General features: G+C 39.7%; 1 protein-coding gene across 22 annotated transcripts in view; it reads left to right on the top strand.

The window, feature by feature from the left end:
* Positions 1–13,522, top strand: part of DLG2 (discs large MAGUK scaffold protein 2) — a 1,447,004-nt gene that overhangs the window by 1,134,824 nt on the left and 298,658 nt on the right. For all 22 annotated transcript variants that reach the window (XM_074955894.1, XM_074956046.1, XM_074955852.1 and 19 more), the window contains one exon: positions 1,281–1,349. In XM_074955894.1, coding sequence (XP_074811995.1) covers positions 1,281–1,349 — 69 coding nt within the window. The remainder of the gene's footprint in view (positions 1–1,280; positions 1,350–13,522) is intronic.

The following is a 13,522-nucleotide window of genomic DNA, read 5'->3' as shown; positions in this document are numbered from 1 at the left end:
CCCAAATGGTATTTTCTTCCTTCCTGCAAAAAAAAATAGGTTCCTTCCTGCAAAAAAAATCATGTTTTTTTATTTTTTGTCCTGATTCATACAGAAAAAAATTCAAAATCTTTCACAGAAAGGGATTTCCATTTTCTGGCCATCTCTAGAAACCATAGCTTGAGGATTACTAAAGTGGTTTCTGGTTATATATCGTATTTAGGGTGCTAATAGCTTCCCTATTTGTAGGCAAGCATTGAAATAGCTGGTGAGCTCATAATTACATCTGCTACTATCCAGGACGGGCAGTATCATTTTATAACGCTCCTAGAAGCATAGCTTCCAGAAGGTTGTGCTTTTAAAAGTGATGTAACAATTCTATCCATCCCCACAACTAAATTTCTGGGAGAGCCAATACTATGATTGAACTATATGTGACTTGTTTTAACAGTCAAAGTATCTGCGTTACTGTCAGCTTTATCTCATTCCCCCACTTCTCCTGGTATGTATTGTTTAATTTAATGTCAAATCCAATACTACTGCTGAAGGTCAACTATTTTAATTTCGGTGATGCTAGTCAGTTCAGACTGGGGTGTCTATAATTGCCTTTATTATCGTACTTATTTTAAATAAAAGCTATTATCCAGTTTCTGTTTACATTGTGTATCCACAGTTTGGCTTGTGCTGAAAATTATTTGGTTTTGAAACAGTAGCTCTTAATAGTAAATGTCTGCAATAATCAATATCCCCCTCCATCTAAAATCCATTGGAAAAAATTTCCATAGTTAAAAGTTATAGAGATGCAGATTTCAAAATCTTTTGCTGAAAATTCTACATAGGAAACAATAAAAAATTATCATAGTGAACTATGATAAGAGCACTTTGATTTCATTTCTCAGTTGTTCTACTGCTACATTTTATATAAATAACAATTAGCATCTGAGTTGTTTTAAGTCACTTGAAAAATACAATCTGTTGTATTCATGCATTTTTTTAAAAGATGGATCCTTCCAAGTCTGTCTAGTTATAATCTGTTTTTAATGAGGAATAACATCTTATTAAACAGGAGACAAGATAATTGGTTTCTTCCCCTATTATCCAAAGAGAGAGAGCACAAGGATCAGTAAATATGAGAGATGCATAGGAATACCTCACAGTAATTTCAGTAATCTGGTCATTAGTTCTGGGTCATCCATTATATCTTAATTGTGACTACCCATTATCGTAAGAGCAAGAGAATCAGCAAGTAGAGTCATATTTCTTTAACAAATACTTCTCTTTATTCTTCCTTGTCCATACAGTCATTCCCAGCACAGCACTGCAACACGTCCACCCGCAATGAGCTTACAACGAACCATTTCTCTGGAAGGGTAAGGCTGTTCTCTGTCTCTTGAGCTGCTTCATATGAAAGCTGAGTTTCTCTCTCTCTCTAACTATACACTGCCATGGCTACATTTACCAGATTGAAGGGGGAAAAAATCTATCTGATCCAGTACTAATACCAGATGAAATACCCAAATTCTTCATGTTGGAAGGTATGGCACTCCCCTTCTGTGCCTTCCAGCAGGGATCTACTGTTACATGGGGTTTAGAATGCAAGAACAAACCTACTGTGCATTTTTTGGAACTGGTTCATGGTGGAGCAGAAGGTTGATGGTGCATTGGGCCACACTCTTTAATAGCATGCCTTTCCCTCTCAGGCACCCAAACTCAGTTAACAGGACTTTAATGGAGGCAACATGGGGTGTTGTTGCAGATCCTTTGGCCCAGTCACATGTGCAAATATCCCCAGTAGCATTAACATGCCTGCTTCCCCCCTGGTAGCTGAGTTTTATGGCTGCAGGGGCACCAGCTAGGTGGGGTGTCCAGGCTGTCGGAACCAGGCGCCAATGTGTAAATGCAAATAGTGTTGCTGTGGAGGGCAAAGGTCTTCTGTGGCTTTCCTGAAATCCTTGAAGCTCTTGGAGGATCTGCAGAAAAAAATAACATCAGGAAAAGAATTGGTAAAAGCTGCTGATATGCAACAGAAAAGTACAATTTTGTGGTGGTTTTACTAAGGAGCTTTGAACCCGTCAAGCTGGAGTGGATCAGACAGTGGTAGTATCCACTTTCCAAAGTGTAGGTTGACAGGCAAGTTTCTGAGTTCCCTGCATGCATATTTTAACTATTATTATTGATAATCATGTTTATCACAGTAGTGCCTAGTGACCAACCAAGATCTGGGACCCTTTGTGCTAGGCATTATACAGACATAGAGTAGCAGAGAGTCCTTGTCTTGATAAAATAATCCCATAAACCAGACAGATACAGAGTGGGGGAAAGAGATAAAAGATAAAAACAGAGTGAACAATGTTAGGACAGCAAGTAGCATGTTAGCCCCAAAGCTATTATTTGTTTTGGTTTATTGGCAGGTGAGATATGGTGTAGTTATCAGGGATTGTTGGGGATTGGTTTACATTTTTTTGGTGTGGTCCATTTAATTTTTTCTCTCATTGCTTTGTTTGTACCAATGTGCTACAGAGATTAATTTGAACACTATTGCTGCAGTGAAAAATTGCGTAGAAAAAAAGCTCATTCATTTATTTTAAAATCAGTGAAGCTTAATTAAAAACTTTTTGACTGATTATATATAGTGAGCATCAAGTTCAGTATTTCTGATGGACATATCCTATTTAACACTCAGAACACTTAATCTGTCATGGAAGTAATCTGAGTGCCATCACTTGAGTTCACTTCACTTGCCTCAAGTTAACATTTACATGTAAAAACAGAAACATATTTCACACTAATCAAGGAAATTCTTACTGATGTCTGATTCTAACCCATGTTAACCATATTACTGTATGGGTGAGTTTCTTTCAGTGTAACAAATTATTCCCAAAGCTGAATACACTAATTCTGGAGATAGAACAAGAGCTGTTTGATATAGAAAAATCATCCAATGCTTGTGTGTGAGTGTAATTTGATTGTAAAAATGCAGATCTGCATACACAGATGGCTAAATTTTCACAAAACTAATGAGGGGAAAGATGATTCATCCACAACCAAAGTCAACCGCTTTCATGTCTTTAATAATATCAGAACAACTGACAGTTATATGGAGAGCTTGGATTTTGGTTGCAGTGGCTTGTTTAGGAGGGTTAGTTTTAATTTTAGTTTTGATTGTTCCCTCTGATTCATTGTGTGTAAAATTCCATTACTGCAAAAAAGGCCTAGAGCAAAAAGGTATAACATGATCCAATAAGCAAGCAATGCCTGTCCTTTTTTGTTTGTTTGTTTGTTTATACTTTCAGAATTGAGTCTATGTCAGACTATGAGAGCTAGGGAAACTTGCCATTTCCTCCTGCTCTCATTCCCCCATTCACTAACACTTCCTTCCCCCATAGCATGCATACACAAATCTACATTTATTTTGGATTTGGATACAAAACAGTGCTCTAATTGGTGTTGGGTTGGGGGAAGACTCCTCGATACTAGGTCCTGAGCTGGAACAAGGTAGTCTGGGACCCTACATACAACAGGATACAGGGTTTGCAATGGCTTCACCCTACAATCAGGGTGACAGTGGCTGAGCCCCTCCCAGAGAGGTGGAGGTGGCAGAATGGACCTCCCTTATCCTTCCCAAGCTTTTTGAATGGCTGATGCAGAGGATTTTGCAATTGGCTGAAAGTTCATGCAGACAGACTGATATTAATTTCCAAACCACAACAATGAACATAAGAATATAAGAATGGCCATATGGAGTCAGAGCAAAGGTCCATCTAGTTCAGTGTCTTGTTTTCTGACAGTGGCCAATGCCAGGTGCTTCAGAGGGGATGAACAGAACAGGTAATCATCAAATGATCCACCCCTTGTTGCCTATTCCCAGCTTCTGGCAAACAGAGGCTAGGGACACCATCCCTGCTTATTCTGGCTAATAGCCATAGATGGATCTATCCTCCATGAACTTATCTAGTGCTTTTCTGAACCCTGTTATAGTCTTGGCCTTCACGACATCCTCTGGCAAGGAGTTCCACAGGTTGACTGTGTGAATATGTGAAATAAGAATGTGGAAGATAAACAGGAAGAGCTGGAATTATTAGTACTTAAGCTAAATCATGACTTAACTGGCATCACAGAGACATGGTGGGATACATCTCATGACTGGACTGGAATTGGCATAGAGGGGTTTAGCTTGTTCAGGAAGGACAGGCAGGGGAAAAAAGGAGATGATGCATTGTATATCAAGATATATATAATTGTTGAGAGGTCCAGAAGGAGGTGAGATGCAAACCAGCTGAAAATATCTGGGTGAAAATATTAGGGGAAAAACAGGGGGATGTCATAGGTGGGGTTTACTACAGGCCACCAAATCAGGAGTATGAGCTGGATGAGGCATTTCTAAAATAAATCACAGAAATATCCAAAACACAAGACTTGTTAATAATGAGAGACTTTAACTACCCAGACATCAGTTGGATAAGTAACACAGCAAAACACAAAATGTCCAGTAAGTTCTTGGAATATATAAGGGACAACTTTTTGATACAGACTGTAAAGGAAGTAACCAGGGGACAGCCATTTTAGACTTGATTCTGACCAACAGGGAGGAATTAGTTGCGAATCTGAAGGATGAAGGCAATTTGGGTAGAAGTAATTATGACATGATAGATTTAATGATTCTAAGGAAAGGAAGTAGTGAGAATAGAAGAATAAAAACAATAAACTTCAAAAAAGCAGACTTTAACAAACTCAGAGAACTAGTAGGTAAGGTGCCAAGTGAAGAAAAATAAGGGAAAAAAGAGTGCAGGAGAGCTGGCAATTTCCCAGAGACAATATTAAAACTGCAAGAGCAAACTATCCTGATGCAAAGGAAAGGTAAGAAAAACAGTAATAGGCCTATTCAGGCCAAAGAGTCTGTATCAAGAGCTCTTTACCTGAAAATCAAAAAGTAATCTTACAAAAAGTGGAAATATGGGCAAATTACCAAGGAGTACAAAAGAATAACACAAGCATGTAGGGACAAAATAAGGAAGGCTAAGGCACAAAATTATTTACATCTAGCAAAACTTGCAGACATATCACCACTGTTACAATGATCACATCCCCCACAACACACCTTTCAAGATCCATGGATCCTATACATGCCTATCACAATATATGGTATACCTCATCCAGTGCACTAAATGGCCCAATAACAACTATGTGAGTCAAACCAAAGAACCACTACGCTCTCGGATGAACTCATACAGGAAAATGATAAAAGACCCTATCACTTGTGGGTGAACACTTTTCACAAAGTGATCACTCTATATCTGATTTATCAGTCCTCATCCTCAAAGGAAACCTGCATAATACTTTAAAAGACAAGCCTGGGAGTTTAAATTCATAACTCTGCCAGATGCTAATAACCATGGACGAACAGAGACACTAGATGTATGGCTTATTACAACAATCTATAACCCATTAACCCCGCCCTTTTTGTCTTATGTCTGCAGAAGTTTTAACAGGCCGTTTTACCTTGAATGGTCCCTTACAATATGTGCTAGTTTCTTACGCTAAACAATTTGTTCCACCTTGCATTTAGCTGTGACACTCGTAGTACTCTCCCAGGCCTGACGAAGAGCTGTGCATGGTTTGAAAGTTTGTCTCTCACCAACAGAAGATGGTCCAATAAAAAATATTGTCTCACTCACCTTGTGTCTCTAATCAATTTGTAAGCACCTAGAGGTTAACAGGGATATAGGTAATAGTCAAAATGGATTTGTAAAGAACACATCATACCACACCAACCTAATTACCTTCTTTGACAGGGTTACTGGATTAGTGGATGGGAGGAAGCTGTAAATGTTTTATCCCTTCTTGTTAATAAGGCTTTTCTGATACAGACCCACATGACATTCTCATAAGCAAACTAGGGAGATCTGGTCTAGATTAAATTAATAAAAGGTAGGTGCAAAACTGGTTGAAAGTCAAAGAGTAGTTATTAGCCGTTCACTTTCAAACTGGGCGTATGCATCTAATGGATCCCTCGTGTGTTTGTCCTGGGTCCAGCACTATTTGATATTTTTATTAACAAATTGGATGTTGGAGTGGAGAGTATGTTTTTATAATTTGCAGATGATACCAAACTGGGAAGGTTTACAAGCACTTTGGAGGTCAGGATTGGAATTCAAAATGACCTTGACAAATTGGAGAATTGGTCTGAAATCAACAAGATGACTTTTTTTTAAAAAAAGTGCAAAATTCTACGCTTAGGAAAGAAAAATCAAACGCACAGCTACAAAATGGTAAATAACTGGGTAGGCACTAATACTGCTGCAAAGGATCTGGGGGTTATAGTGTATCACAAATTGAATATGAGTCAACAATGTGATATTGAGCTACATGGACCTTTTGTCTGACCCTATATTGCCATTCTGATGTTCACTGTTGTGGTCTGGAAATTAATATCAGTCTATCTGCATGAACTTTCAGCCAATTGCAAAATCCTCTGTATCAGCCATACAAAAAGCTTGGGAAGGAGAAGGGAGGGCCATTCTGCCACCTCCACCTCTGTGGGAGGGGCTCAGCCACTGTCACCCTGATTGTGGGGTTAAGCCATTGCAAACCCTGTAGCCTGTTGTATGTAGGTCTGACTTTATATTGACTTTTATGCTGACTTCATTTCTGAACTCCAAAATCTTCAGAACATCTTGTGTAATATGCCCCAAAACATTAAATCAGTCTATCAATCACTCAGTCAGGGTTTCTACTAGAAACCTAGCTTCAACCACAGAGACCAGTATAGCACAAATTGTGTTAAATGATGTGCACATGAAGTACTTTGGCTTAAGTGCATGTAATCATTTTTCTGTCTCTTGGGCAGCCCCACTGACTTTAACATTCTTCTATTTTGTCCTTGTGATAGGAATTCAGCCACTGGTTGCTACTCATAACTTGAAAAATGAAGGCGGGTGGGAAGGAATACTGCCATACGATTTAAACACCTTATAAATCTCACATTGGAGTTTTTGGTTTTGCTTTGAAAGGTGAAGCTGGTCTGTTTTCACCACCAAGCCTGACCTTTATCTTAAGTTCTGGTATGTCTACTGGATCTGGAAAACTGACCAAATCAGTATAAAGTCGTGCATTTGTAATCAAGAAATGCCAAAACAGCAGGAATCAAATGATTAAGAGTAAAGAACTCATTACAAGCATAATGAATAGATACAGTAGATAAGATGAACTTTCTAAATGTTACACAATAAATTATTATGGCACAAATGGCTGGATGGTGTAACAGTTTGTATGTCAAAATCTGTATATTTAATAAAATGGAACCCAAACAGCAAAATAATGATCATTTTCCTAAGCTACTTGTTAGTATATATTAATGTAACAAGAATGTCCCACATTTTATCAAAACATTTGTCCAGTGTAGGAATGCCAAAGTTACAGTGCTGGGCTGCAATAATGAATCTGGCAGCAAATAGTAAGAAGGTGGTTTATCTTGTTTGTATTTTAGTAGTATTCAGAGGTCCCTGTCAATGAATTGGAAGAGCGGGGGCTGGAGAAAGAGATAACAGTAAAATGAACACATTAAGCAAAACAACCAGCAGGCCCACCTTGCCACCTGCCTAACCATTGTTAGACTGCAGTGGTTTGTAAGCATCACAAAAGAGGGATATGAAGAAGAATGATGGTGGCTTTTCAGCTTTTGATGGGGTGATCATGTCAAACATAAGGATGACAGAAAAGAGCAAAGGTCATTTAAGGGAGAAGTGAACAAAATGGTGATAGAAACTGACATTGCCGGTGGAGCAAAGGCAGAGGTTCATATGATGAGAAAATACTAGATTGGATAACTGGGTCACTAAATTACAATAAAACAGAAGTCTAAATGATATAAAAGAAACTTTAAATATACTTAAGTTTCCCTTCATCGGGACTTTGAGATTTTTTTACATACCTATATATCTATATTTCATATCAAAGCTGCAACCTTTATAAATTTTAATTTGTTCTCTCATGACGAAAGAGACGTTATGAATATCCTACATACTGGCGCGGTCTTAGTTTATCGTTGTTTTCCCATGTTAAGGTGAATGCTGTCTCAATTTGAATTACCTTTTTCAGGTCATAGAATCATAGAATATCAGGGTTGGAAGGGACCTCAGGAGGTCATCTAGTCCAACCCCCTGCTCAAAGCAGGACCAATCCCCAATTTTTGCCCCAGATCCTAAATGGCCCCCTCAAGGATTGAAATAATAACCCTGGGTTTAGCAGGCTATCCCTCCCCTCAAGGTCTTTCCTGTGTTGGTCCCCTTTGTCTGTCTGAAATAAAAGTACAAAGTGATATATTAAAATTTGTTAGAGCAGGAAAAGATGTGAAATAAAATTGGAATGATTACATCCAAAGGGTTGGCAGTCTGAAATTAACTAGTTGAGGCTATCTGGCCATTGACTCTATGAAGACAGACTCCTGTGCCTGCATGGAGTCCTATTAACCCTGCTTTGAGTAGTGAATTATTTAAGGAAGGCAGTATTATGTAGTGGTTAAGTGCACTGGACTTGGACAAATGAGGCCTGCCACTGTTTGACACTTGGCCAAGTAATTGTACCTCTGTTTTCCCTTACAATCTTTTCCTGTCTTGTCTATTTAGATTATAAACACTCTGGGGAAGGGACTGTCACTCACTATGTGCATGCCACAACAGGACCTTGATTTTGGTTAGGGCCTCTAGGTGTTACTGTGATACAAATAACAATGTAATAAATAATTTCCTCATGGGTTTTCTGTGGTGGTCATCACCATAGTACCAGAGTGTCACATATATCAATGGATGGGTCCTCTCAATACCATTGTGAGGTAAGTGGTTTATTTACAAACAGGAACTGGGGCACAGGGAGATCAAGGACAGATTTCTCAGAAATCTCTACTAATTTGGGGGACCTTGTTGATTAGTGTCCACCATGATACGACATTGCCAAGCCTCCAGGATTGGCCTGGAGTCTCCAGGAATTAAAGATTAATCTTTAATTCAAGATGATGTCATGTGATGAAATATCCAGGAATATATCCAACCAAAATTGTCAATCCTAGGCCTAGGGCCTGACTTTTCAGAGTTTTTAGTGTTTTTAACACCTCTTTGAATGTTTAAAACACTGTTATTAACTAACTAATCCTCTCAACACTCCTGAGAGGTAGGTAGATAAGTATTATTACAAGGTATTATTGCAAAGAAAATACTGAAATTGGTGATATACAAAATATGCAGCCAAATGCACAAAATAAGCAAATTAAAAACAAGCATTTTTTCACTAAGTTTTTTTCAGTTACAGTCATCCTTAGAAGTTACTTTTGTTCATAACAATACATATATCTTGCCAACTTTTTAGTCTCTGGTTTTTAATCCATACTTGCTGTGAATTTATGTACCTATGATAAGTAAAATTGTGGGGACTCCCAGACTTTTTGGAGCATCATTCTGTTGGCTATAATAAGAGACTAGTATTATGTTTGAAATATGGTAGGTACAAACCTTTCTGATAGAAGTGTGATTTTTCAAATTGTTGGTGCCTCTTTAATAGAAAAACAAAAGTTAAAAAAAAAATTAAAAGAAAACAAGTTTGCCCTGATATTTTATTTGTCTCTATACCAAAACCATGACTTACCTGGTAAGAGTAAAAAATTGGTTTGTTATGCAGGATACAATTTTCAGAAGCACCCATTGGAATATATGCTCCTAAATTATTTGGACACTTCTGAAAATTTTTCCAGCAGCATTTTATTACTATATACTTATTTTAAAATATTCATTTAATAATATCTAGCTCTTATTTAGCTCTGCAAATGTGTACAATGCTTTACAGTACATAAATATGACACAATCCCTGTTGTGAAGACCTAGTCTATCTTTTAAGCTATCAAAATAGACATGTTTGTAACTCAGTGGAAGAAATGCTTTGGATCACTTATGAGGATTACAACTCTTTGCTTGCCTATTCCTCCCCATCGTGATTTCTGTCAATCTAGTTGTGTCTCTTTGTTTCCTCCCTCTGCGTCTGCTCCTTTTGTCTTTTCCTTCTTTTTCCCTTCTCTTTTCTTTCCCATCTCTCCTGTACACACTCCTTTATCCAGTTCTCTCTCTTCAGTCCTTCATTTCCTCTCTCTCTCTCGTTTTTGCTTCTCTCTTTCAGATTGTGATTTTTTTTCTCTTCATTCTCCCTGCCTAATTCATGGTTAGTGTCTCCGCTGCTCTGCTTTATCTGTATTCTGGTACAAAGCAGCAGCAGGGCAGAGAACATGAAAAGTGCTCAGAGGTTGCACTGGCACCTAGAATCACACTTTCAGCCTCATGTATCTAAAAAAAAAATTACATGTGCTATCTAACCGAAAAGAGAGAGAGAGGGGAACGTATTTCAAAAACATTGAAAAAACAGGTTTCAGAGTAGCAGCCATGTTAATCTGTATTCGCAAAAAGAAAAGGAGGACTTGTGGCACCTTAGAGACTCACCAATTTATTTGAGCATCAGCTTTCGTGAGCTACAGCTCACTTCATCGGATGCTTTCAGTGGAAAATACAGTGGGGAGATTTATATACACAGAGAACATGAAAGAATGGTGTTACCATGCACACTCTAACGAGAGTGATCAGTTAAGATGAGCTATTGCCAGCAGGAGAGCGGGGGGGAAAAAACCTTTTGTAGTGAAACTTCCCTCTGGCTGGACTTTACAAAAACTAGACAAGCCATTTACAACACACTCTTTGCTTCTCTACAAAAGAAAAAGGACACTAAACTATCGAAACTACTACATGCCACAAGGGGCCACAACAGTGGTTCCCTTCACCCACCCAGCAACATTGTTAATCTATCCAACTATACTCTTAGCCCAGTAGAAGAATCTGTGCTATCTTGGGGCCTCTCCTTCTACTCCTCCACCCCCACGAACATGATACAGTTCTGTGGTGACCTAGAATCCTATTTTCGACGTCTCCGACTCAAGGAATATTTCCAACACACCTCTGAACAACATACTAACCCACAGAGACCTTCCTACCAACGCTACAAAAAGAGGGATTCTGGGTGGACTCCTCCTGATGGTCGAAACAACAGACTGGACTTCTACATAGAGTGCTTCTGCTGATGTGCACGGACTGAAATTGTGGAAAAGCAGCATCACTTGCCCCATAACCTCAGCCGTGCAGAACACAATACCATCCACGGCCTCAGAAACAACTCTGACATCATAATCAAAAAGACTGACAAAGGAGATGCTGTCGTCCTCATGAATAGGTCGGAATATGAACAAGAGGCTGCTAGACAGCTCTCCAACACCACTTTCTACAAGCCATTACCCTCTGACCCCACTGTGGGTTACCAAAAGAAACTACAGCATTTGCTCAAGAAACTCCCTGAAAAGCACAAGAACAAATCCGCACAGACACACCCCTAGAACTCCGACCAGGGGTATTCTATCTGCTACCCAAGATCCATAAACCTGGAAATCCTGGATGCCCCATTATCTCAGGTATTGGCACCCTGACAGCAGGATTGTCTGGCTATGTAGACTCCCCCCTCAGGCTCTACACTACCAGCACTCCCAGCTATCTTCGAGACACCACTGACTTCCTGAGGAAACTACAATCCATCGGTGATCTTCCTGAAAACACTAGCCACTATGGATGTAGAAGCCCTCTACACCAACATTCCACACAAAGATGGACTACAAGCCGTCAGGAACAGTATCCCTGATAATGTCATGGCAAGCCTGGTGGCTGAACTTTGTGACTTTCTCCTCACCCATAACTATTTCACATTTGGGGACAATGTATACCTTCAAATCAGCGGCACTGCTATGGGTACCCGCATGGCCCCACAGTATGCCAACATTTTTATGGCTCAGAACCACGCTTCCTCAGCTTTTGTCCCCTAATGCCCCTACTCTACTTGCGCTACATTGATGACATCATCATCTGGACCCATGGAAAAGAAGCCCTTGAGGAATTCCACCAGGATTTCAACAATTTCCATCCCACCATCAACCTCAGCCTGGACCAGTCCACACAAGAGATCCACTTCCTGGACACTATGGTGCTAATAAGCGATGGTCACATAAACACCACCCTATACCGGAAACCTACTGACCACTATTCCTACCTACATGCCTCCAGCTTTCATCCAGACCACACCACATGATCCATTGTCTACAGCCAAGCTCTACGATACAACCACATTTGCTCCAACCCCTCAAACAGAGACAAACACCTATAAGATCTCTATCAAGCATTCCTACAACTACAATACCCACCTGCTGAAGTGAAGAAACAGATTGACAGAGCCAGAAGAGTACCCAGAAGTCACCTACAGGACAGGCCCAACAAAGAAAATAACAGAATGCCACTAGCCATCACCTTCAGCCCCCAACTAAAACCTCTCCAACTCATCATCAAGGATCTACAACCTATCTTGAAGGACGACCCATCACTCTCACACATCTTGGGAGACAGGCCTTGCTTACAGACAGCCCCCCAACCTGAAGCAAATACTCACCAGCAACTACACACCACACAACAGAACCACTAACCCAGGAACCTATCCTTGCAACAAAGCCCGTTGCCAACTGTGTCCACATATCTATTCAGGGGACACCATCACAGGGCCTAATCTCATCAGCCACACTATCAGAGGCTCGTTCACCTGCACATCTACCAATGTGATATATGCCATCATGTGCCAGCAATGCCCCTCTGCCATGTACATTGGTCAAACTGAACAGTCTCTACGTAAAAGAATAAATGGACACAAATCAGATGTCAAGAATTATAACATTCAAAAGCCAGTCGGAGAACATTTCAATCTCTTTGGTCACTCGATTACAGACCTAAAAGTGGCAATTCTTCAACAAAAAAACTTCAAAAACAGAAGAGAGTCTCTCCAACGAGAGACTGCTGAATTGGAATTAATTTGCAAACTGGATACAATTAACTTAGGCTTGAATAAAGACTGGGAGTGGATATGTCATTACACAAAGTAAAACTATTTCCCCATGTTTATTCCCCCTCCACCCCCCACTGTTCCTCAGACATTCTTGTCAACTGCTGGAAATGGCCCACCTTGATTATCACTACAAAAGGTTCCCCCCTCTTCCCCCCCCCGCCCCCGCTCTCCTGCTGGTAATAGCTCACCTTAAGTGATTACTCTTGTTACAGTGTGTATGGTAACACCCATTGTTTCATGTTCTGTATGTATATAAATCTCCCCACTTGTATTTTCCACTGAATGCATCCGACGAAGTGAGCTGTAGCTCATGAAAGCTTATGCTCAAATAAATTTGTTAGTCTCTAAGGTGCCACAAGTACTCCTTTTCTTTTTATTGAAAAAACAGGTGTCTGATCTTTTGAGTGTGGCTTTACAATAGCTGGATAGCCCCATCTAGTGTCTGAATATAATATGATTTTTAAATATCCATCTGTTACTTGAAATTACTATCCCTTGCTTTCCTTTGGTGGTTGTGTTTCTGTAGGCAAATAGTACTTTCTACTCGGCTTGTTTACTATAAGGAAAACTTACCATTTCT

The sequence above is a fragment of the Natator depressus genome, chromosome 1, assembly GCF_965152275.1.
Source record: "Natator depressus isolate rNatDep1 chromosome 1, rNatDep2.hap1, whole genome shotgun sequence".
Classification (NCBI taxonomy): domain Eukaryota; kingdom Metazoa; phylum Chordata; order Testudines; family Cheloniidae; genus Natator; species Natator depressus.
This window is presented reverse-complemented; position numbering and strand designations above follow the sequence as displayed.